We start from the raw sequence: 26,152 nt of genomic DNA on the forward strand, positions 1-26,152 counted from the left end.
AATTCGTTACCTCTTTAAATTGTTATGTTTTTTCTCCCTAACTGTAATTTCTGGTCTGCTATCCTTTATTAGACAGAGTTACATTATATACTGCATGAAACACAATAGATGTCATATTTTACACTAATTCCTTTGAAACATAGGAAACAGCTCATGAGAATTACTTCGAAGCATTTCTGATAAGAATATCTTTTTTGGACCCACATGACTGCCTCCTCATTACTGAAATATCACTGATAGTTTTGCAGCCAATGGCAATCTGGACAAACAAGACTTGCCTGGTCATGTATTTTATTGTCATAGGAGAAAATACATTTGCATATATCTGCTTCGTCAGCCTACTCTAGTTCAGACAGTGACGTTTTAAGTAGTATTTCAGCATGGACTACTTTTAACTAGTATACTAATATAATATTACTAATTAACTAATATACAAATAGAACTTTAACTTTAATGTAAATGAAAAAATAGTATATAGAAAAAAAAGTAGAAGTAGAAAAAAAGTAAAAGTATATAGAGAGATTGTACTTATTACAAATATTACTTTTTTTTTGTATTTATAGAAAAATTCCACAAAGGTCAACCTCAGGTGAAGAAGTAAAATGTCAGAATTATACAGTATATGGGCCCTTTAAAAGAATAGGCTTTTACTGCTCCAGTGTTATGTAGCTGTACTGTTTCTTTAAGAACTTCACTATGTCTCCTAAACCCCCTAAAGTTCACTGGCCCTCCTTAGGCCCGCTGCCAAATGCTGTGTGGGTGGGTGAGGCCTTGGAGAAATGCAAGGAGGACTTTGGTCCGGAACTCAGTGTGCAAACAGATGGAGAATTGTGCCACCTCACTGTAACTCTCAGAACTGCACTTAAAGCCTTTTCCTGAATGTTGCCTCCTTTGGTGTCTGTTAAAAAACACTGTTACCTCTATTGCTTCCAAGTGGCAAAGAAGAGAACTACATCAAAATGCAGCAGGAGGAGGATGTGTGAATTTGCTGGAGATGCATTAGAGTTGAATTTGTGCATTGATCCCAGTAAACTACAAAGTTTCATATGTTTCGTGTGTAATGCTAATGTAAAATCTTAAAAATAACATGTTCTGGGTGCTATTTTGCCTTCTCTTCTATGAATGTCTTTTAAACAATATGTGTAGTCCAAACCATTATATAAAAAACTAGGGCTCAGCTGTCAGTCTTTTTTAGAAAAAAAAAAAAACAAAAACCTTTGTGTGATATCATTTAGAAGCTTTAAACAGTTCAGACATCTTTTTCCTATAACCATACTATTATGGATACTATACTGTTATGTAAAATTCTGACTTGGTGTATTTCTATGGAGTTAGCATGTCAAGCCACTCACTCTGAATTAATATATTGTGGTGGTGCCAAGTACCAGAGCAGCTAAGGAACCCCACCTCCAGTGACTTTACAATATTTACATCTTAACCATTGAGTTAGGTTTAACGCCTTTGTTTAATTCTGGCTTTTCCCTTTAACTGAAGTGAGTGGGTGTTACACAGTTACAGAATGTTTTGTTAAAGGGAGGTGGGGTCTTTGAAGAATAAATCCTATTAAGAGTCTGGGAGCTTTACTATCGTTGGCAGTTGGTGTACAGTCTGCGGAGTGGAGTTGGCACATTGAAAACAAACATCTAATATAGTGAATTAAAGCTACATTTGACCAGTGAGGGTAAGTTACTGTAAATGTGTGTTTATACTGTGACTTACTGATATTGAGGGGACTAATAATGAATGTTTTTTTTTATATGTTTACTTTTTACAGAAAATGTTTTTTTCTTTTTACAGAAAAAATTTTTCTTGAAAACTCAAACCCCATTTTCAGAAAATTTGGGGCACTCACTAAAAATGCAATATCATATTAAAACTGTAATTTGTTAAATTACTTGAAATTGTACATAAGTGGTAAATGTACAAAGAACATTTAATCACTGTTTTCACTGACTAACTTAATTGTATTATGTAAAAACAAACAATCTGGAACATAATGCCTGCAACACATTCAAATTTTGGAAAAGAGGCAATATAAGACTGATTATACAAATATTGCAGATCTGGAAGGTTCCACAGAAACCGTCTTGCTACCACAATGATATAGCCAACACGGGGTGAGGAGTACTTATTGTCATTTAACACAGTCAGCTGCCTCCTTGAGAAGTTCAGCCGGAAACTGTTACATATAAAGAGGAATACATGCATTAATTGCGCAGAGAAATGCTGGTGAATTCTCTGGGCCCATATTTGTGTGGACCGAATGTCAGTGGGAGTGTATTCTGAGGTCAGACAAGACAAGACATATCTTTTTTTTTGAGAGTGTTGCAGGTATCAATTTATATCTGTTTATGTTTGACAAATATAATTTAGTCATTGAAAACGCTGCCAAACATTTGTGTCCCTTTGTCTGATACATACATTTTCAAGTCAGTGAACAAATTATTATTGGAAATTGCTTTGTAGGTAATGCACTGTACCCTTATCCCATATATTTATGAATGTTATAGTCTAACACTGGAAATACATTAGTTGCAGTTTAATTATGCATCAGTTGCTTAGTCTGTTTTTATTTGGCTCACTTGTCTGCTCTTATGCCTTCATTCCTGGTGACACTTTTCTCATTTCTGCTGCCCACAGTGACAATGCCTTTAGAGAAAGCGATTCTCAGAGAAGTCTGGACTGAGAAAACGTGAGTGTTTATCATTTCGTGGCAGTCTCTTTGCTCTATTCACTCTTTAAAAGTTTTGTTTTAATAAAATTGAGTAGATATTTAAGATACAGCATTTATGAAAAATATAATCTAGCAATTTAGTTAAATACTTCCCACCCCAACATCAGCACAGCAAATGTTGTAATATTTCGTCACTTACATTTACATTTACATTTACATTTATACATTTGGCAGACACTTTTATCCAAAGCGACTTACAGAATGCTGTACCTAATTTTGTCACTTTATTTTCAAAACATTTAATTTGAAAGTATTTAACCATACATCCAACTGAATGTATATATTTGATATGTAGCATATAACATTTTAACTTTAAATGGATGCTTCATTTAAACAGCAAAACACAAGAATAAGTATGTACCACAGATTACATCACAGCCGGGGGCAGCTGGTCAAAAAATGCCGCTAAGGCAATGCCCTCCCTGTTGGAAATATATATATTTTCTTTATTTATTTGAGATATGAGTATGTTACAAATGTAAAATTATATGAAATATATAGTGAAAATGGAGCTTCTTTTTTTATTTATGTTGCTGCTGAGCAGTGTTTCCCCATCTGCTCTGTTTGTAAGGGGCAAAATCCGTAGCACTCACTCTGGGCAAGGTTAATGCAGGAGCACAAGCAATCTATACCATTGATGAAGGTCAAACCTCTCTGGCAGAGACAGTCAGCTTTGGAGTAAAGGCCTGATGGAGATTATTCAGGGCACAGAATTCCTCCTGCCTCCACATTGAACAAGACCTGTCTGAGAGGAGAACTTGGGGGAAGACTTTACATGTTAAATAACTCACATGAATGCACACACATACACACACCCACACACACAGAAATTTCTTTGTATATTGATGATCCAGGTGTAGATATAGGAAACAGTTGGCACAAGGCAGGAACACAACCTGAAGGGGGTGCCTGTCCCAGTCCTTCACAGGGCGGTACACACTCACAAATTCACTCACACTTAGACACTTTTGAGTAACCAATCCACCTACCAACGTATGTTTTCTGGACCGTGGGAGGAAACTAGAGCACCTGGAGGAAACCCATGCGGACACAGGGAGAACACACTCCTCACAGACAGTCACATGGAGCAGGGCTTGAACCCATAAACCCAGGTCCCTGGAGCTGTGTGACAGTGACACTACCTGCTAAATACGCCACTAAATACCAGCAGTACCATGTACATTTTTTTTCACCAACCACCACTGATTGGGCCATGAGTACGAGGGGACAGAATGCTGAACTCACACGAGAGAAAGAAGAACAGGTCAAACCAGCATCTTGATATAGTTAAAGTTGGGTCCTGATTAATACATTAGTTTTCTGTAACAACTCCTGTTCAGCTTTGCAGTGGTTCAAGAGCCTAACTGGAATCAATGGGTGCAAAACACTCCCAGGACAGTGCGCCAGTCCAACATAGGCTATTTCACAACTTCCAACATGTGTTTTTGCATTATGGGAGGAAATTTGTGCACCTGGAGGAAACCTACACAGACACAGTGAGAACACACAAAACTCCTCAAAGACAGTGACACAAAGCAGGGATTGAACCAGGACCCTGGAGCTGGCAGTGACACAGTTATGCCACTATACCACCATTTATATTGGCTTATCTTCATGTATTTTTTCCCCTGTTGGATGAAACTGAAGACACACAGAGAACATATCTCCAGAAGTGTGAATTTTTATTTGAAAATGGCATCCACTGTAGTGTGAAATGATGGAAAGGTTTATTGTACCTACTGCGCTGTTGGTCTCAAACAAAACTCTCTTAGCATTGAAAGTAAATATGATAAGTGACATATTGCAATCTTAGCTAATGATTCTTTCTCATTTTGATTTTAGTCTGCATGAAGACATGCCACTTTGTAGTGGGCAACGCCAGGTAAGTGTACTTATTCTATGGCAGTTTGATTGTAACAGTGAGATACACGGTGGTGCAGCAGGTAGTCTTGCAGTCACACAGCTCCAGGGACCTGGAAGTTGTGGGTTAAGTCCCGCTCCGGGTGACTGTCTGTGAGAAGTTTGGTGTGTTCTCCTCGTGTCCGCATGTGTTTCCTCTGTGTGCCCACAGTCCAAAATCACACGTTAGTAGGTGGATTGACGACTCAAAAAAAACCAAAATGTGTTTGTAGGTGGGAATGTGTGTGTGTGTTGCCCTGTTAAGGACTGGTGCCCCCTCCAGGGTGTGTTCCCGCCTTGCGCCCAGTGATTCCAGGTGGGATCCAGACCTGGATAAGTGGTTTAAGACAATGAATGAATAAATGGTTGTGATATTCATGTGATATACACATGAAAAAATAGACTCCCTGGAGTAGACTAGATCAGATTACTTTTACAAGTCCTGCACTTTTTTATGTACCTGATCAGAGGTTATTCATAAACCCCTCCCTCATCATGAGCACCTCTGATAGTATTAAAAAAAAAAAAAATTAGAAACTGACCTCAGATCTGGACAACCCTCTCTCTTACCTTGGCTTTGTCCAGGTGACGTGTAAGTGCAGCAGATGGGTCAGTATGAAAATCCTCTTAGCAACTTTCTGCTGATGGTGATTCATTGAGCAAAGCGCTACACTTTCTCGTCATTAGATTAGAGCTTCTACTCTGTACACTGCCAGTGTACTCTTGGTTGTAGTGTAGCCATAGAACTTTTTGGAACTCAATATTTGGTGAAGCTGAAGTTTGAAACATGTCTACTGACAAGGTGAGCATTTTTTTTGTTTTTTGTTTGTTTTTTTGTTTTTGTTTTTTGAGGAATTTATGTTGCTACGATAATTTTTCTTTTTTATTTTGGTAACCCATGTTTAGGTACATTTTTGCCAGTTCTTTTAAAGGCCTAAATTTGGGCAAATATTCCTCAGCAGTAACAGAAGCATTAGTATTGGAATAAAATAGAAATTAAAAATATATAGCTAATGTGTGTATTACTATAACAATATACAAACTATATTATTTTTTATCCTCATTGTTCCTTAATGTGACAAAATGTATAAATTACTTTTTAGGCCTGATTATTTACAGCAAATGCTCAAGACCATGAAATAGAATATTTTCAGTACAGTAGAATAATATATATATATAGTTTATGTAATGTGGCAGTAAATTTTATAATACTAAGACCTGTGGACTCAATGATTTAAAAGGCCAAAAACTCCAACTACTTAGAAAATTGTTAGATTTTACATTTTCACTGTAGCTGATTGTTAGCTGTGTTTGAAAACGTTATTCTCCTTTTATGCTCAAGATCTGACCAGTTAACCAATTGACAAATATATGTGATACTTTTAAATATTCAGAAAAGGTCATTAATACATTAATATCATTACACTATCAACTATCTTTTGGGAACTTGGTAAGCCCAGTAGGAACGTTCTCATAAGAAGTACAACTCTATCTATTTTATTTTGTAATTAACAGTACGGCAGTTATTTCTGTAAATGGCAGTCTGAAAAATATACTACGATATATTGTGAAACAAATTCATAACTGGGAAAATGGTGGATACCTTTAAGTTCATATAATATATTAAAAATATTATGTATAATAAAATTATGTATAATGTATGCTTAAACGCAAACAGTCATTTTGTTCATAGAAAATGTATTTCAACACACAAACCCACTAGCAAACTCTTTATAACATTTTGAATAGCATTTCGTCATTTAAGTAGGAAAGAAGTAAAGAAGAAGTAGGAAAACTAAGCAATTATAGATACATGGAAAATTTTAATTTGACATGTGGAATGTTTCAACGTTTAAATTTTCAATACTGACAAAAGTATTCGCTTGTCTGTCTTTTCATATGAACTATACCCATTCTTAGTACATAGGTTTTAGTATGATATCAGCCCACTCATTGCAGCTATGACAATTTCCAACTGTTCTGGAAAGGCTTTCCACACAGTTTAGGAGTATGTTTATGTGAAGTTTTGACCATTGTTCCAGAAGCACATTTGTGAGGTCAGACACTGATGTTGGATGAGGCCTGGCTCGCAGTCTTCGCTCTATTTCATCCCAGAGGTGTTCTATCGGGTGGAGGTCTGGACTCTGTGCAGGACGGTCAAGTTCTTCCACACCAAACTCACTCATCCATGTCTTTATGGACTTTGCTTTGTGCACTGGTGCACAGTCATTTTGGAACAAGAAGGGGCCATCCCCAAACTGTTCCCACAAAGTTGGGAGCTTTAAATTGTCCAAAATCTCTTGGTATGCCGAAGCATTAAGAGTTCCTTTCACTGGAACTTAGGGGCTGACACCAGCTTCTGAAGAACAACCCCACACCATAATACCCCTCCACAAATCTTTACAATTGGCATAATGCGGTCAGACAAGTACCATTCTCCTGGCAACCGCCAGATCCCGTCTATTAGATTCCCTTACAAATAAGCGTGATTCGTCACGCTAGCGAACACGACTCCACTACTTTGAGTCCGAATGAGTGCTTTACACCACTGCATTCTATGCGACTCAGCAGCCGCTGACCCCGCTCTGTCATTTTACATAGCCTACCACTTCATGGCTGAGTTTCTGTGGTTCCCAATCACTTCCACTTTTTTATAATACCACTGACAGTTGAGGAAATTTCACAACTGGAGTTGCACAGGTGGCATCTTATAACTGTACCACTGAAATTCTTTCACTAATGTTTGTAGAAGCAGTCTGCAAGCCTAGGTGCTTGGTTTTATACACCTGTGGCCATGAAAGTGAGTGGAACACCTGAAATCAATGTATGGTTGGGTGAGTGAATACTTTTGGTAATATAGGGTAACGTGGTTGAATAAGGGTCTGTGAGTGTTGCGGGTGGATTGTGGGAGCTGAGGATATTAATAGTTCTGCTCTAATGGCCTCTTAAGTGGATCTCACACGCACACACACTCAGGCACTCACAGGCAGCATGTATTACTCAGGGCAAACCTTATAGTGACCTCCTGAGAAACAGAGAGAGAGAGAGACTGGGACCAAAATGTAGTTTATAAAAACAGCACTTCTAAGAGACATGAAAATTGTATGGATCTATATACAGCGGAAAATACAGTTGCCTGAGTAGAATGCATTTTTGGACAAAAGTCTTAGACCATCTGAGAATATGATATAACTGTCTATCTAGGTATCTGTCTCTACTCATTTTACTCAGTGGAGTTCTAGCATATGCAGACCTCTGTTAGCTGACATAAAGGAGTTGTGCAGTTAGTGTTCTTCTCAATGCGTATTCACCCCCATGGATAATTTGTTAGCAGCAGTTTGAAAAATAATAAGAAGAGCATATGTCTCAGAAGAAGCTTGTCCTACCATCACTCTCCCAGGTTGGCCACACTGTGTGACTGGGGTATCCTGGCTGGGTTAAATGACTGGGGACTCATTTTGGGGAGAACATTAGGTCAGACACAAAAGCCCACTAACATTCACACATGTACAAATAGATAACACATTTTTATTTGAGTTCTGTGAAGGACTGACGCCCTCTCCAGGGTGTGTTCCTGCCTTGTGTCCAATGATTCTGGGTAGGCTCCAGACCCACAGCAACCCTGAACTGGATAAGCGGTTACAGACAATGAATTAATTTTTTTTTTTGATGTGGTGTGACTATTTCCAAATCTCTGCTTGTGGAAGCCCAATATTTGCAGTTAGCAGCCAATTTCTAAAAGTTTATTCAATCACTCCTTTAGTAACTTAAATCAGATGCTATTTTTATTCTCTGTCACTGTCAGAATGAAACGGTTCAATAGAAATTGACAAAAGTTGAAATCTTTACATTGACTTCAGGTTAAAGTTAATAAAGTGTACATACTCCTTTTCTATTGAAGTCACAATTTTGAAGATAGGAGGTTTTTGTCCAGTAGTTAATGTAATGGTATATAGTGGCATGCTCACACCTCAGATATTAAAAGCATTTTCAGAAGCCCACTGCTGTTGATACTGCATATCTCCGTTTCAGCCTTCTGTGCCTACTAAATATTTGTGTTTGCTCTGAGTTTACTTAAGGGAAGGCTTTCTTATGTGAAGTTGGCATTAGGGTGAGCTAGGACATTATGTGTGCTGATGATGCAATGTGTTTTCCATGAGTGGCAGACTGATCTGAGTAATTACTGCTGTCAGAATCAGGGCAAGTTGCGTAAGGAAGTAATGCAGATATGCAGTGAAACTCCACCTGAGCAAGACATAGAAAAATAGTGGCACCTTCATATAATCATTTAGGTGAAACAAGCATTGTTTTGGATTGTTACTTTTACTCGTGCATGTAGTATGAGTCACTGTTTCTATAGTTGAATGATACTTAAGAATATAAATAAAGTAAAATATAAATGGGTTTTCTTTAACCCTTTAAAGCCTGACTCATGAAATAATAATACAATAAAACTGATTTTTTTTTAAATCACACATTACGTGGCCCTTTAACTAAAAATCTAAATGTTTTTAATTTTAAAATAATTATAATTTCTGAATGCATCATATTTAGGCATTTACCAATATTTATTTTTTCTTTAATTGGTCTTTCATTTAGTTCACTGCATCAGTTAAAACAGTCTTTCAGATTTTTTTATTATTATTTTTTTTTTTACAAATTTTTCTTAATTTTGATTATTTTCAATTAAAAAATCAATGTCAAATGTTTGTCTTTGTTCTTCAGAACATCTCAGGAAAACATAACATTGAGCATACACTGCTCCAGAAGTCCTTGACCCATGAGCCCTCTTCTCTCTGACCTTTTTACATTTCATACACTGGTGGCAATACAAACACCAAAACCACAAAGGCTCTTTTTTGTTAATCTGCACAACTGCTGTTTCCACATTTAGAGAAACTACAGTTGTTTCTGTTACCGTCTGAACCTTGACTTGAGGTATGAGGTCATTCTAGAGCCCTCCCACACTCCTCTGTATCATCATCATCTTCCTCTGAATCCGTCTCACAAAATCTATGCCGACAACTGAGAGAACAAAGTTTGCACACAATGGCTTTTGGGAAACTAAAAATACATTTTATTTTCATAAAAATAATTAGTAAAATTGTTTAATGTGTTTTGCTGCTGTAAAGAACTGTATTTATGAACGTATTATGAATTAGCATTTGACAGATAGGATACACTACATCTATGAAATGGAACAAAAATGCTTAATTTTACTACAAGTAACATCATACAGATCACACCTGGTATTGCTTCAGTTTATCAGAAAAGTAGCCTTGAGATTTTCTCCTGTGTTTTCATGAAGATAGCAACCATTTTGTAATGGTTTGGTAAATGCATGGAAATGCTTCCACTTCATTCATAGTTCAGTAGAGAACTCAGAACACTGCCCCAAAAGGAAATAATTTTGTTTTGGTATTTTTCTTCATTAGATGAAAGAGCCACATCCAAAGATCATGTATCATATTTGATATATATGGCTTTAATGGGTTATATCTAATATATTTTTATGTGTTTTATTAAAGCAACACTAGTTAGCATTTTTACCCTAAACATACAACTTAAAAATCATTGTGATGCTCCACTGACCCGTAATAGGGAGATTAGAGCCTCTGTCATTGCTACTCTGGGCTCAGTACTGTAGACCCTGCACTATATAACATATGGAAGAGAGTAGGAAAACACCACACCCTTCCTTCCCCTCCCCCTTGATTTCAGGACATAGCTGTAAATATTTAAAAAAAAAAAAAACAAATATTGTCTAGTACTCTTTTAAGATGTACTGTAACATTTTAAAAAGTCACCAACAATACGGTGAAATCATCATTTTAACTATATACAATTACACTGTGAAATGAAACAACATTCCTTCAGGACCATGGTGCAACACAAAACATGAGTGCAGACAGAAACACAAAACAGTAAAAGTGCATACAGAGTACAACTTAGTGCAGACAATAGAATATACAGATAAAAAAAAAAAACCCAGAGAAAATGGTTCTTCTAATGACCATGGAAGACCTGGTAGACAACAAGAGCTCTCCCCACTCAGATACATAAAGATTTTAATTGTGAGACGCAGAAGAAAATCCAGCTTTATACTTTCTTCAGATCTGAAAAACCACAGCTGTTTCTACTCTTTCTTCCGTTGTGAGAAGGAAGCTCAATGTGTCTAAAAGGATGTGTAGCTGTCCAAGAACCATTACTGAGAAAAGAAAACAGACAAAAAAGAGCATTGGCAAATCAAAAGAAGCTTCTAGTGTTCTCAGAACAGACGAGCCATCCCAGAGTCCAGACCTCAGTAACTGTGTATGAGATTACAGTGTCCTCCATATCTGTGGGGGATGGGTTGCAGGAAGCCAAATACCAAAATCCACAGAGGTCACTTTTACAAAACTGTAGCATTTGCTACCTATGTACCTCCTCCCGTAGACTTTAAATCATCTCTAGATTAATTTTAATATCTAATACACTTGTTTAAGGAATGTCAAGACACAAAATCTGTATTTGTTCCATACAGATGCAAGTAGACAAGTACAAACCAGACAGCTAGAGCAGTGTATTCCTACACAACATTCAGCATAGTGTTCAGCACGTGGCAAATCAAGCTCTGCATTTTCTAAACCTCTGAATGTTAAGAACTCATGTATACAGATCTAAGACTGAAATTTGTTTAGAAAAACCGTGCCTTTAGATATATTTTTTAAATAATCTAAAAGCAAGTCTCTTGTAAATAGCAGGGCACAACATTAAATGGATATAAGTTATAAAGTTATTGACGTTTCTGTGTAATTTTTAAAAAGTTTGTTTTTGTTTGCTTTCCTTGATACTGAAATATGCATTTAGCAATAGCAATCACTTAATAACCTTTTTGGGCTGGGAAATGATATGATCTTTATCCAATAAATATATAAGTCTTCACTTGACTGTTAACAATGGAATTGTTACATTTAGTTCATAATTGATATGTTCTTGTTTTCCTCCCACTGCTGTCTTTGTTTGTTTCTTAAAACGGTAAGCGTCCAACATGCTAACTTTTCTGATTGTGATATGTAATTAATTAATTCATTCATTCATTCATTCATTCATTCATTCATTCATTCATTCATTCATTCATCCATGCACTATCAGTAATCCATTTCACTTATATCCATCAGCGTACTTCAACAGAAACCCAAGAAGAAAAAAGACTCCACTCCAACAGAGACCAATGGAGCAGAACCTAAACCTAAAAAGACAAACAGTAAGAAAAATGGAGACCTGTCTACAGAGAGCAGCCCTGCTACTCAAAGTAAGACAACTGAGCTTTTAAGCCCACACTCTTTGATATGTACTTTATCGGTAAAACAAGCATTCAATGTTAATTCTGATGCTAAACTTACTCACAGATGGAGAAAAAGTGAAGAAAAAGAAAACCGAGAAGGAGAAAGACAAGGAATCACTGCCAAAGGAAAAAGCTGAAACCAAAAAGAAAGCCAAAAGTGCCCCAAAGAAAAAGAGTGAGCTCACTTGCTGTCTCACTTATATTAACATAAACATGACATTATTTATCTAGAAATGGTGTTGCCTACCATAATCCATGAGAAAAAAAAAACAGAAAAATCACATCAAGTGAAATTGCCTGCTTTTGTGGCAGAGCATGTGATTTTTATTTCTATTTTTTGATCTCTGCGTATTTATATTGTGCTTCAGGCTCAACTGAGGATGATGATGAAGATGATGATGACGAAGAGGCTACTCCACAGAAGAAGACGAAAAAAAAGCCCTCTAAGGACAGTTCTGAAGGAAAAGAAAAGGACAAGAAGTCAAAAAAAGGTAAACCCCAGATTCTGTAAATTACATCACAGTAACATCAATGAAGTCACCACTGGTTCCAGTATGATCAGCTTCCAGTGTATATCTCTGAGATTTACTATGGCCATATGTGATGAGGCTTAGATTTTACAACATCTCAGAATTTATCCTGTAACAATGGAAGGATATATTTTGTAGACCACATGCCCTGGACTAGGCTTTGGGATGTGTAATAGGATTAGGCTTGCCTTGATATCCTTGGACACTGTGTTTCAGGAGCCTCTCCTCAGATTTTGGGGGAGGGTAAGCATGGTTCAAACCTATTTTTCTAGCAGATGATCACAAAGATTTTTTTTTTTTTTTCTGTTGTCCGAAGTTGAGTTTTACAGTGAAACTATTACAAATATGAGACTGATAAATATCTAAAAAAAAAGCACATGTCCTTCCATGATAGCATTGTGTGACCCAACAGTTTCAGAACACATTCACTGAATAAAATGTTAGTAAATAAAACATTAGAAATGTGCTGTTGTAAGATTTCTATCAAGAAAGTTTTTGACTTGTTTCGATTTCAATGACTTGAATGTGTAGAGGACAAAGAAGACAAAGACAGTAAAGCAAAGTCCAAAACCAAAAAGAAGGATCCTGCCTCTATGTTCCAGATAAATGGAGAAAAGCCTGAAACCAAGAGTAAAAAGAAAGGTTAGTGATGACACATTTTTAAAACTTTATAAGTCATTACGAACATATTCATACTTACAGTGGCAGATTGAAAAGACACAAGGGCAAGTTGAGGAAAAGATGGAATACAAAAAGATACATAAAGGGGAAAATATACAGATAAAATTCAAAACATTTGCTACAGATTAGATTCATTCATTCGTTATCCCTGGGTCGACGATGGGTCCAGAGCCTACCTGGAATCATTGGGCGCAAGGCAGGAACACACCCTGGAGGGGGCGCAGTCCTTCACAGGGCAACACAGACACACACACACTCATACCTACGGACACTTTTGAGTCGCCAATCCACCTACCAACGTGTGTTTTTGGACTGTGGGAGGAAACCGGAGCACCCGGAGGAAACTCACGCAGACACAGGGAGAACACACCAACTCCTCACAGACAGTCACCCGGAGCAGGAATCGAACCCACAACCTCCAGGCCCCTGGAGCTGTGTGACTGTGACACCTACCTGCTGCGCCACCGTGCCGCCCCTACAGATTAGATTAACAGGAGTAAAATTAATAAACAAAACAAAAAAAAAGACTAAAATATTATGTTTAGAAGCTGCACATCACAACTCAACTAGAACCGATTCTTAGGTGATATTTAGGGCTTCCTTCTGCTTTATAGTTTGTACCTAAAGCCCATTTTACAATAAATGTGAATGTATGCTTCTGACACTTGAACTGCTCCTGTACACTACACAAAAAGCAGAATGAAATGAGAGCTTTAAAATTACATGATACTCATAAGTCTAATGTTCTCCTCCTCAGCCATTTTAATGAAGTGGCATCTGACTCTCACAGCTCATCATTTGTTGTTTAATGTCTGAGGTAAAATGTACAGTGCTATTAGGTGCAGCAGGTAGTGTTGCAGTCACACAGCTCCAGGGACCTGGAGGTTGTGGGTTCAATTCCTGCTCCGGGTGACTATCTGTGAGGAGTGTGGTGTGTTCTCCCAGTCTCCGCGTGGATTTCCTCCAGGTGACTGTCTGTGAGGAGTATGGTGTGTTCTCCCCATGTCCACGTGGGTTTCCTCCCACAGTCCAAAAACACACGTTGGTAGGTGGATTGGCGACTCAAAAGTGTCCGTAGGTGTGAGTGAATGTGTGAATGTGTGTGTTGCCCTGTGAAGGATTGGTGCCCCCTCCAGGGTGTATTCCCACTTTGTGCCCAGTGATTCCAGGTAGGCTCTGGACACACCGTGACCCTGAACTGGATAAGTGCTTACAGACAATGAATGAATGAATTATTTTTTAGTGGGCCATAAAACTAATTTAACCAAGTAGAACATTTAATTTTACATTTTTATTCACAGCATGTTCTGTATAATTATTCACTTTACAAGTAGTGTACATGAAATGGCCGAATTACAAAAACATCCACTGAATTTACTCTTTTTAAATCATCTGATGACATTTTATAACTGATTATTTTTAATAGTGAAGCAGACTTTTGTCGTTTTTATTCATTTTTGATGTCATCAGATCCACAATTTTCTGTAGAGTGCTATGGTACTTTGAGCTCTATTTTGTCTGTTTTGTGGCAATGTGGTTTATGACTGACACCAGCTGCCAAATCTGAGAGTGAGGAGGAGAGTGAGGCAGAGAGCAAAAGCAGCAAAGGCAAGAAGAAGGGCAGCTCCAACCCAGCCTCCATGTTCCAGACGGGTCGAGAGAAGGAGAAGGAAAAAGACAAGAACAAAGACAAGGAAAAGGACAAGAAATCCAAGAAGTCCAAAAGTGAGTTCTAGACATCTGTAGACATTTCCACATATGTGGCCGTCCTTAACTTTGACCATTTAGTTCATAAATCAAATCTTGCCCACCACTGGTTAACTCCTCATAGAAAGTGTGAAGTATTTCAATCAGTTTCTGATTGCATACCTTCAGGTCCAACAAAAACAGAAGAGAGTGACAACTCTGACTCTGAGCTGGCACAGAAGAAGAAAAAGGGAAAAGGGAAGAAGGGAAAAAAGGTACAGTTGGGTTACCCGACTAGCAGGTCTTAACTTGCATTTCATCATTGGAATGATGAGAAAGTTCTCACTTCAGATATGAGTCATCATTACATAGATTCTCATTTTTAGATGTTATGTTTTTGTATAATATAATAATATAATTAATATAATTTTTTTGTCTCATTTTTAATTAGATGTTATGTGTTTGTTTTTAGTATACATATAAATATGTAAAATATTCATTTACTGAAGAGTGGAAATCCTTCCATTCTGAATAATAAGGAAAAGAATAAATATTAAATATATCATTATCCAACGAAAATCATGTATCTCCAAAATAGTAACTTTACAGGAAAAGAAAAAAACTTCCTTAATTTCATTATTCTAACTAATTTTGGAAAATTCTATTGGTCCATTCATCATGAACTGCTCACAAAATGATGGAGTAAATTAAACAGCCACAAAAATTGAAAGACGTGAACAGACTTAGAAAAGCGAAATTATATAAATATAAAAAAGGAAAAGAAGAATCCTTCTGTCATTCTTTTCAAATGAAAGTATAAACAGACAGCACATTGCTCATCTGAACCGGCTGAACCTTCTTGGTACATGCTCTGTTATTTTACTCCCCCCCGCTGTGTGGTCAAAAACTGTTCTCTCTCTCTCTCTCTCTCTAACTCTCTAACTCCCTGTTTGTCTGAAATTTTAAAGGAGGAGCGAGCTCCTTCTCCGGTCATTGAGTTTGACGACCTGGAGGAGTTTGTGCTTCGGCCGGCACAACAGGGTGTCATTGTGAAATGCAAAGTGACCCGAGACAAGAGGGGAATGGACCGGGGCCTTTATCCCACCTACTACCTCCACCTAGACAATGAGAAGAAGGTCAGCCAAACCCTGTAGTTTTTTATCTGGTTTCTTATCTACAGATTTGGCCACAGAACCAATGTGTAACATCTAGTCAGTTTTGGGAATAGAATATAGATTTAGAGCTTTGGAAAAAAAACATTAGTAAAGTTCTCAAAAATTTGTTTAGGTTAAAGTTGCTCAGATGCTGCAGGATTCACTGAATTTTTAAGGAAGCCTACAACCATATCATTACTTTTAAAACAGGTGTTTTTGCTGGCGGGGAGAAAACGTAAAAAGAGCACAACGTCTAACTATCTGATCTCAATTGACCCCACTGACCTCTCAAGAGGGGGTGAAAACTTCATAGGGAAACTGAGGTAAGTAGCTTTTTTCATTCTCTGACATGAAGTAGTTCTGAAATATTTCTATAGTCTTATATAATATTCCTATAGTAATTTCACCCCATGTTGTTTTATATAGCTGTACAGTAATGGGTGTAAATATACAGTACTCGGTGCGGTATTTTATAAAAAATAGTACTGTCTCAAGCAAGTGTATGTTAAAGTCTTTCAACCACTCTGCATGTCATAAAAAACACTCCAAATCTGATAGAGTATTTTCTTTTTTAGATTTTGGTGATATTGATAGTATAAAAGAGTTTTGTTTTCCTATGGGCCATTAGTAATAAATAGGTGGACCTTGAAGTGTCATAGGTTGAGAAACCCTGGTATACATGTATAGTAGGGGTGGGCGACATGGCCCTAAAATAATATCACAATATTTCAGGGTGTTTTGGCGATAACGATATTCTTGGTGATACAAACAAAACACTGAAATATATATATATTAATTTCAAGAACACACTAATGCAACAAAATAAATGTTTTAATGATTAATATTAATCATATTGAATTAAATATATTTCATATATATTAATTGCATTCAATATTTTTATTTATTAAAAAGTTTATTTTACTAATGAAACAGTTTCAAATATTCAAATATAAAGAAGTGACAAAAGAAATCAATAAACCTTTGCTATTTTGTAAACAACTGTAATTTACCAAGATTCTGATTTTGTATAAAATAAATTAGCATAAAGGTCTACCACACAACCAGAAAATGTAGTGTGGGTATAAACAACAAAAGGAAACAATTATATAAAAATTTACCTTAAAGCTTTACAGTAAACGATAAAACACAGAAGACTTCCTGTGCCAGTATGCAAGTCAGAATATCACGATTATCATGATATTGATTTTTTTTTTATCGTTTAAAAAATATAACGATATTATCGTGAATGATACGATATGGCACAGCTCTAATGTACAATATAATATGTGTGTAGTTCCCATTAGTGTCTATCTAGGTGAGTATATTATAAGTTTCTGTAAGGTTATATACAGGAATTCTATAGAAATGACTGCAATATAATGTGGTGTTGCATGTTTCCCAAGTGCTATGCTTTTACATGAATAACCATTGTTTCAGGTCCAATCTGATGGGCACAAAATTCACAGTGTTTGATAATGCTCTGAACCCGGATCGAGCTCTTCCGGACATGTCTAATGCACGACAGGAGTTAGCAGGCATTATCTATGTAAGACATTTACCGCAGTTTCCCTTACTGTAACTTGCTAATATGTTAATATGTATCAGGGCTGAAGATCATATCTATACCTCTTTGTGGTCTCTCTTTCAGGAGACCAACGTCTTGGGAATGAAAGGTCCGAGACGGATGACCGTCATTATCCCTGGCATGAACAAGGATGGAGAGAGAATTCCATTAAGACCACGCAGTGTAAGCAAAACGCAGAAACTAATCCTTAGTTGCATCCTCCTTGTGTCCTGGACGGGACATTTCTCTGTGATTCGGTTGTACACTGCCACCTGCTGAGTTAAACAAGTATAACATGAGCAATACCTGCCACTTTTAATTTGCAAATTGAATACAGCATCATTAAGACATGCAGACCTTAGCCAGACACTTTAATTCAGAAACAAAGAATATGTTATATGGTTGGCATTATTATTTATTCAGCCTGGACTAGAGTCCTTTGTCTTCAACAGGACAATGATGGTATTCTGGTCCGCAACCAGAACAGAAACATGGAGAACCTGATAGAGCTGCGCAACAAAACTCCTGTGTGGAACGAAGAGACGGCTTCTCATGTCCTCAACTTCAGCGGCAGAGTCACACAAGCCTCCATCAAAAACTTCCAGATTGTTCACAGCAAGGACCGTAAGCATGGCCTCCATCACTTCTGGGTTTTTGAGGATTAATACCATGTATACACAAATGTACAGTACTGTGGAAATGTCAGAGCCCACTCCTTTTGGTTCTGCTTCTGAATCTAAATGAATTTGGACCTGTTAATGCGTTGCTAAGAAGAGGAACTAGGCAGTATGGAAGGATATATGATCTGGAACACCAAAATCTGAACAGCTGAGATGTGGAGTAATATTTTATGGCTTCAATATTCAGTTACATATGTTATGTTTTTTTTTTATTCCAAATAATGTATATCTTACTGTAAATTGAATAATGAAGACTTTTACACAGACTCCGGTTTCCTCCCACAGTCCAAAAACACACGTTGCAGGTGGATTGGCGACTCGAAAGTGTCCGTAGGTGTGAGTAAATGTGTGACTGTGTGTGTTGCCCTGTGAAGGACTGGCGCCCCCTCCAGGGTGTATTCCCGCCTTGCGCCCAATGATTCCAGGTAGGCTCTGGACCCCCCGCAACCCTAAATTGGATAAGCGGTTACAGATAATGGATGGATGGATGGATGGACTTTTACACAGTTGTGTATCACAATACATTCTAGTTACATTTACAACCCCAATTCCAATGAAGTTGGGACGTTGTGTAAAACATAAATAAGTACAGAATACGATGATTTGCAAATCCTTTTCAACCTATATTCACTTGAATACACTACAAAGACCAGATATTTAATGTTCAAACAGATACATTTTATAGTCTTTTTGCAAATATTCACTCATTTTGAATTTATGGCCTGCAACACATTCCAAAAGTGTTGGGACAGGGGCAACAAAAGACTGGGAAAGTTGAGGAATGCTCAAAAAACACCTGTTTGGAACATTCCACAGGTGAACAGGTTCATTGGAAACAGGTGAGTGTCATGACTGGGAATAAAGGGAGCCTCCCCGAAGGGCTCAGTCGTTCACAAACAAGGATGGGGCGAGGTTCACCACTTTGTGAACAACTGCGTGAGCAAATCGTCCAACAGTTTAAGAACAATGTTTCTCAACGTACAGTTGCAAGGAATTTAGGGATTTCTTTATCTACAGCCCATAATAACATTAATACCAAAATCTTTTATTCAGAGAATCTGGAGAAATCTTTGGCAGTAAGCGGCAAGGCCAAAAACAAACATTGAATGCCTGTGACCTTCGATCCCTCAGGGGTCACTGCATTAAAATGACATCATTCTGGAGCGGATATTACAGCATGGGCTCAGGAACACTTCAGAAAACCATTGTCAGTGAACACTGTTCATCACTGCATTTACAAGTGCAAGTTAAAATCCTACCATGCAAAGCGAAAACCATATATCAAAAATACCCAGAAACGCCACTGGCTTCTCTGGGCCTGAGCTCATCTGAGATGAACTGACACAAAGTGGAAAAGTGTCCTGTGGTCTGACGAGTCCACAATTAAAAATTTTTTTGGAAATCATGGACTGCCTGGATTGTTATCAGTGCAAAGTTCAAAAGCAGCATCTCTGATGGTATGGGGGTGTGTTAGTGCCCATGGCATGGGTATCTTGCACATCTGTGAAGGCACAATTAATGCTGAAAGGTACAAGGTACAGGTTTTGGAGCAACATATGCTGCCACCGAAGCAACGTCTTTTTCAGTGATGTCCCTGCTTATTTCAGCAAGACAATGCCAAGCCACATTCTACACGTGTTACAACAGCATAGCTTCGTAGTAAAAGAGTCCGGGCACAAGGCCTGCCTGCAGTCCAGACCTGTCTCCCATTGAAAATGTGTGGCGCATTATGAAGTGCAAAATACGACAATGGAGTCACCGGACTGTTGAGCAACTGAAGTTGTACATCAAGCAAGAATTGGAAAGAATTCCACCTACAAAGCTTCAACAATTAGTGTCCTCAGTTCCCAAATGCTTATTGAGTGCTGTTAAAAGGAAAGGTGATGTAACACAGTGATAAAGCCCCTGTCTCAACTTTTTTGGAACGTGTTGCAGGCCTCAAATTCAAAATGAATGAATATTTGCATAAAAAAACAACAATAAAATTGACCCATTTGAACATTAAACATCTTGTCTTGGTAGTATATTCAATTGAATATAGGTTGAAAAGGATTAGTAAATCATCGTGTTCTATTTTTATTTATGTTTTACACAACCTCCCAACTTCATTAGAATTGGAGTTGTAGAATATACAGAGGAAACTGGGGAGACTTTCATGGTCAACAGTTTAAAATATTATAGTTCACATTGTAGAGATTATAACTCAGAATGTAAACCAAGTTGTTAATATATAAACTGTTCGTTGACAATAAGTGCCGTGTGGTAAAATTTCACACTAGATGTATCTTGTGTGATTGCAGAGGACTACATTGTGATGCAGTTTGGAAGAGTTGCTGATGATGCCTTTACTCTGGACTATAACTACCCTCTGTGTGCGGTGCAGGCCTTTGCCATTGCCCTGTCCAGCTTTGACGGCAAAATTGCCTGTGAGTAAGAAGCTTACGCTGTAACGCAGCTTCCAACACAGAACAAGACATAACCGACAAAAAAGCTCTTGTGCATCAGTCTGCTGTCACAGAAAATTCTGGAAAACACTAATAATGTTCTGAAATGTGTGACGGTTCAAGTCTGCTATGCTCCAGAGAATATGAGCACAGCCTTGTGGACGTTGTTCTATAATCTCAGGATGCTAGGATTTGTGTGTGTGTGTGTGTGTGTGTGTGTGATGGGAAGGAAAATTATATTTGGCTTCTTTTCTGTGGGGGTGCCCCATTTGGGGGAAAAAGCCTGTGCTATAGCCATTAGACATTGCCCAGTTTTCAATAAAACAAATGTCTTGGATTTACAAAATATTAGGGAAATGAAACACTGTAAAATTTAAACAAGCTGTGACAGATTCCAGTGTAGTAGCAGGGCCAATTATTTTGAATAATACTGGACACTAAACTTCTGTGGTTTCTGGTATTTCTTTTTGTCCTGGTTTAAGATCAAATATCAAATAATCAAATTCAGACATCAAATATGTTTGTACCATATTTGCCCATAAATTGTATTTTTACATTGCATTTCCCTGTGTGTGTCTGTCTCTGTGTCTGTGTGTGTGTATGAGTGAAAAATCATGTGTCATATGTATGGACGTGTGAAGATGTGTGAAATTCTTCTTCTTTCTTTTCTTCGTTTCTTATTCTGATTTTTGCACACGCCCAGATAGGTGTCATTATTTTCCTGAAAGTTTAATAATTTTGTAACACTTTAGAGATGAACAATTTTTGTTTCTTTGTTTTGTGTTGAATGCCTTTTATATTGAATATAACATATATAACATATAGATTGTCAGAGATCCCCTTCTTGTGTAACCTTTAGAGAAGTAGGTCCTACAGAGATACAGTATACAGTGATTTGGTATGAAATAAAAGTGCTTGCATTAATGTCTCTTTTTCATTGCTCTAGCTATCGTTTGTATCCATTTAAAACAAACTAATAACTGAACCCACTCAGTCCAGCTTTTTATTGTAATTTTAGCATAAAAATAATACAATTTTCCCACTTTTGAAACATCACCTGAATTGTGCACATATCACTGTGCACCAGTGGGTGGAGAATAATAAATTATAAATTATTATAAATAATAAATTGCGTGACCTATCGACACCCAGACACCCAGATCTACTTTAAAATATTTAAATGAAGTTTTTCGAATGTTCAAACATTTGTAGACACACTTTGTATTTATAGATTTCATTCTACTCTACTCTAGTAATACTCCAGTATTTTTATTTTAAAATGACAGCTTTGGAGAACAGAGCCTCTGTCATTGCTCCTCCCCTTATTAATACACTTTAATACAGGCAGCGCTTAGAGAAGAGAGTTTGGGACTAAAGTGTTGTGCTTCATTACCCTGGAGATCAGGGAAAAGTGCTGTCTCATTGAGCAAAGCACCTAATCCACAACTGCTCCCTGGGCATTGGGAGAGCTGCTTACTCTTCAAGGTGCGTTTGTGCTCACTGCTCTAGTGTGGGCGTGTGTGTGTGTTTTCACTGCCACCGATGGGTTAAATGTAATTACCATTCGGTGGCATTACCAAAATGTAATTACAACAAACGCATATTTGCATTGGCATTAATTCAGAAGAAATTTTAAAAGACCTGTGTCCACAAACCTTTGGCCATAATAATGCCTTTCGGGAATTCACATGGGAATAGCCACTTGAAGCTTGACATGATGTACTTCACATTTGGATGTAAGGAGATAAGGCAAAGTATTGATTCAAAAGGTTCTAGTGTAGGTGTCACTCGGGATGAAAAACCAGTCTGAGAGCAGAGGCCCTCGGGGCAGAGGACTGACCTGCCTCAGCCTGCTCAGTGAGTCTCCTAAACTCTCCACTCAGGGAAGTTTTACACACATTTGAAACAGAGTGGGCCTCTAAAATCTCCTCAAAATCTTCCCTGAATCTTCTCTGTGCTACAGGGGAACCCCACCACTATTTCAAAATGTCTACATCAATAAATAGCTAAAATGTGCATTAAATAATTTAGAGTGGTTTCATATGAAATGCTCTGTTCTAAAGCACCGTGCAGTCCAAATGTTTCACTGTAATCATGAGAACAACCAGAATTCATTTTTAAAAATCCTGAAAAGGTGTGTAAACCCACAAACTAAAATGGCTGCTGGTTTTGTTAAAACCGCTGCACAGAAATCTGTAGTTTTCTCTAAAAGTAACCATTCCACACCAAAGCCCTCAGAATGACTTTGTGCACATCTCTACGGCTATGCTGAAATTACAATAGGTGGAATTCTCTTTTAATCCCTTGTCACATCCAACTTGTGGAGTAGTTGTAGGATTTGTGTTTGACCTATAGAAGGAGCTGTGAGCTTCTGATACTGCTCTAGGAGTAAACAGGGACAGGAGCCGCCTGCGAAAGAAGGAATATTAGTGTTTTAGGCGGTCTTCCAGAGTATTACATCAGCTCCTCTACTCTCCTGAGACCAAGTGGCTAACCAGTGGGAGCTTTCAGTGTTCACACTCATTGCTCTGGAATGTGAGCAAATTCTCTGTGAATTCCTGTACAATTATGGCCTTCTAAGGGTTTGAGAGCAAATCAAATTCTCATTTTCATTCACAAATTCAGTGTGCTTGTGTCCAACTTAATTTAGTTTCCCAAATACTTCGGTCTTCAGTTTCTGTATGTGTATCCCTTTAATCCGAGATTAAAATTCAATGCTTTAGTTGTCATTATAAACCTACACTACATTCCATGTGTTTGTAGATTGAGCCCTGGGTGTTTCTTTGATAAGTTGGTGCACTATACTTTAGCGCAGGTTAATGAATGTGATTTTATGAACTAGGCGGAAATAATTGTACATATTCTTTTCCACCGTAGGCTTAGTTATACTGTAGTTTTGATTAGACATAACAGTGGGCTCCCATTTGGCGCAGGGATCTAGCCCTGGCTCACATCAGAAAATTGACTGTTTGATCCACAGTGATGCTTAAGCCGTCTCAAGCCAGATGTTTTAGAGAGAGGATGGCTGCCTTCTCCCTCCATCACACAAGCAAAGTGCTATCAATTACAGACATGTTTTGATTGATGTGACATATCTGGGCACTTTGCGTTCTCCACTTTTATGCGCTGTCCAGCAGACTTGTATTTGTGGCTATTTGAAAACTGGTGTCATACTTCCCAGAGGAAACACATGCTTACCTTTAGGTTGGTGGGGTTTAGCAAAACCTTGGGTATAAAAATAAAATAATGAAAAAATTATGAATGTCTGAAACTGGCCTACAGCCAAGTCAATAGTGATTTATATGTACTTATCCCTTAAAAGCCTGTATAAACTTCTTCTTTCATTCATTCATTCAAACACTTCATCCTGTTCCGTGTCCTGGTGAGTATAGAATCAATCAATCAATCAAATTTTGTTTATATAGCGCATTTAACAACAGAAAGTTGTCACAAAACAGCTTTACAGAGATCTAGGTCCAAGCCTACTATGAGCAACCCAGGAGCAACAGTGGCAAGGAAAAACTCCCTCAGCACACGAGGAAGAAACCTGGGAAGGAACTAAGACTCATACGTGGAACCCATCCTCCTCGGGTCGACACCGGAGACCCAACAGAGAACAAAAGGAAAAGTGAACTGATGACAGATGAATGGGTTATAGTAATGTGAATGTAGAATATTAGTGATGTATGAGTCTGAGGAAGGAGTAGGTGCTCAGTGATTCTGTGGGAGGTAAAGCTACCTTTAATTTAAGTGTCAAGTGTCAATTTAGTGTCAAGGAGAAACATATACTGGACAGAGCAGCAGTCCATCACAGGGCCTCAAACATTCACATTCTCACACCAGTACACAGTTTTATGCACTCACCCAGTGTATTGGACTGTCAGAGGAATCCTGAGCATATGGAGGAAACCCACACAGACATGGGGAGAACACATTAAACCCCTCACAGAGGATGCCCAAAGGTGGGAACTGAACCCACAATTCCAGAATCCCAGAGCCGCGCTGCGCTGCACCACCATCAGCACCAATGTGTTAACCAATGTGCATTTCATGAATGCTGTAAACACAATATTACTTTGACTCTGTAGTTAACCACTAAAGTCTGGTTGGAATCTATAATAAATCACAGGTCTACAGCGTTTGTTGAGCTGTGGGGATCTGTGGTTGTACATTATAAATCTAGCTAAATAAACTTCATAGTTTACCATAAAATATTAATTTACATGAATCTACAAAACATCAAATAAAACTCTTCTTTACTACAGGTCACTACTGTGTTTAAGGATTCATTGAATCTCTGTTCCTCAATATAAAGATTATAAGGTTATGCCCAACCAAAAAGAATGCCCTTATGCCTTAAAGTCCCAAAAGATTTAGATGTAGCCCCTTGCCTTCATTTTATTCAGTATACATGGTACGAATATGCAGTTAATCCCCCAGCTCCACTTGCAGCTTGAAAGGCCTGGTTTAGACAATTTATCAGGATCGTTTCCTTAGGTTTATGACATAAGAAACCACTGCTGTCTGAATTCACTCATTAAGGACACTGGTCACTGCTTGCTTGTTTAATTCATGATATGCCATCTAACGTAGAAACAGCACCACATGGATATATTAACTATGTTAAAAAACATGAGGCTATTAGTGTAATGTTCATACATTACTTTATACATTATCATTCATTCATTATCTGTAAGCGCTTATCCAATTCAGGGTCGCGGTGGGTCCAGAGCCTACCTGGAATCATTGGGTGCAAGGCGGGAATACACCCTGTAGAGGGCACCAGTCCTTTACAGGGCAACACACACACTCATACATTCACTCATACACATACTCACACCTACGGACACTTTTGAGTCACCAATCCACCTACCAATGTGTGTTTTTGGACAGTGGGAGGAAACCCACGCTGACACGGAGAACACACGAAGCAGGAATCGAACTGGAGCTGTGTGACTGTGACACTACCTGCTGGGCCACCGTGCTGCCCCTTTATACATTATCAATGAGTTTTAAATAAAATAAACCATATATTTATGTAAATACTGAATAATCAATTTTGTCTATTGTTAACTGACTAATACAGTCTTCCTCTTGTTTGATGTGTTTGGCTAATTCAACACTGTAAAAACGGCAGTACATTTTAAGGGAGTCTAAACGTACTTTTCATGTTTAAAATGTTCAGCTAATCCTCCATTTTACTAGACATTTTAGATTTTAATTTTGCTGTAGTTTACTGCTAAACATAAGCCTTTCTGAACTTTTTTAAAATGTACACCAAAGGCCTACTGCTGTGAATGTTAAGAGAGGAATTTGGTTGAAAATTAAACTTTATATTTTTGCTTTAGTTAACTAGTAAACTAAAGCCTAGCAGTGGGCTGTTCACACAGCGTTATTTATGAATTATCTAGATAAGTTAAGCTGTGACAGGGATTAGAGTTCTTTGGTTAAAT

General features: G+C 37.8%; 1 protein-coding gene across 1 annotated transcript; it reads left to right on the forward strand.

Annotated features, from left to right (window-relative positions):
- The first annotated feature begins 1,614 nt into the window (after positions 1–1,614).
- On the forward strand, positions 1,615–21,534 carry LOC136692661 (tubby-related protein 1-like). The gene is made up of 14 exons (XM_066666232.1): positions 1,615–1,681; positions 2,641–2,692; positions 11,794–11,927; positions 12,025–12,135; positions 12,329–12,451; positions 13,022–13,132; positions 14,726–14,896; positions 15,047–15,132; positions 15,826–15,993; positions 16,222–16,334; positions 17,449–17,557; positions 17,660–17,758; positions 18,028–18,199; positions 20,556–21,534. The coding sequence occupies exons 2-14, from the start codon at positions 2,646–2,648 to the stop codon at positions 20,687–20,689; spliced, it is 1,578 nt and encodes a 525-aa protein (XP_066522329.1). The 5' UTR covers positions 1,615–1,681; positions 2,641–2,645; the 3' UTR covers positions 20,690–21,534.
- Positions 21,535–26,152: the final 4,618 nt, after the last annotated feature.

The sequence above is a fragment of the Hoplias malabaricus genome, chromosome 3 (assembly GCF_029633855.1).
Source record: "Hoplias malabaricus isolate fHopMal1 chromosome 3, fHopMal1.hap1, whole genome shotgun sequence".
Classification (NCBI taxonomy): Eukaryota; Metazoa; Chordata; class Actinopteri; order Characiformes; family Erythrinidae; genus Hoplias; species Hoplias malabaricus.

Bases quoted from the DNA above. Each gene is read 5' to 3' on its own strand.
- LOC136692661 (XM_066666232.1), top strand. From the start codon at position 2,646: ATGCCTTTAGAGAAAGCGATTCTCAGAGAAGTCTGGACTGAGAAAAC. The intron at 12,452-13,021 runs GTAAACCCCAGA...TTGAATGTGTAG, and splicing joins GGACAAGAAGTCAAAAAAAG to AGGACAAAGAAGACAAAGAC. The intron at 17,558-17,659 runs GTAAGACATTTA...TCTCTCTTTCAG, and splicing joins AGTTAGCAGGCATTATCTAT to GAGACCAACGTCTTGGGAAT.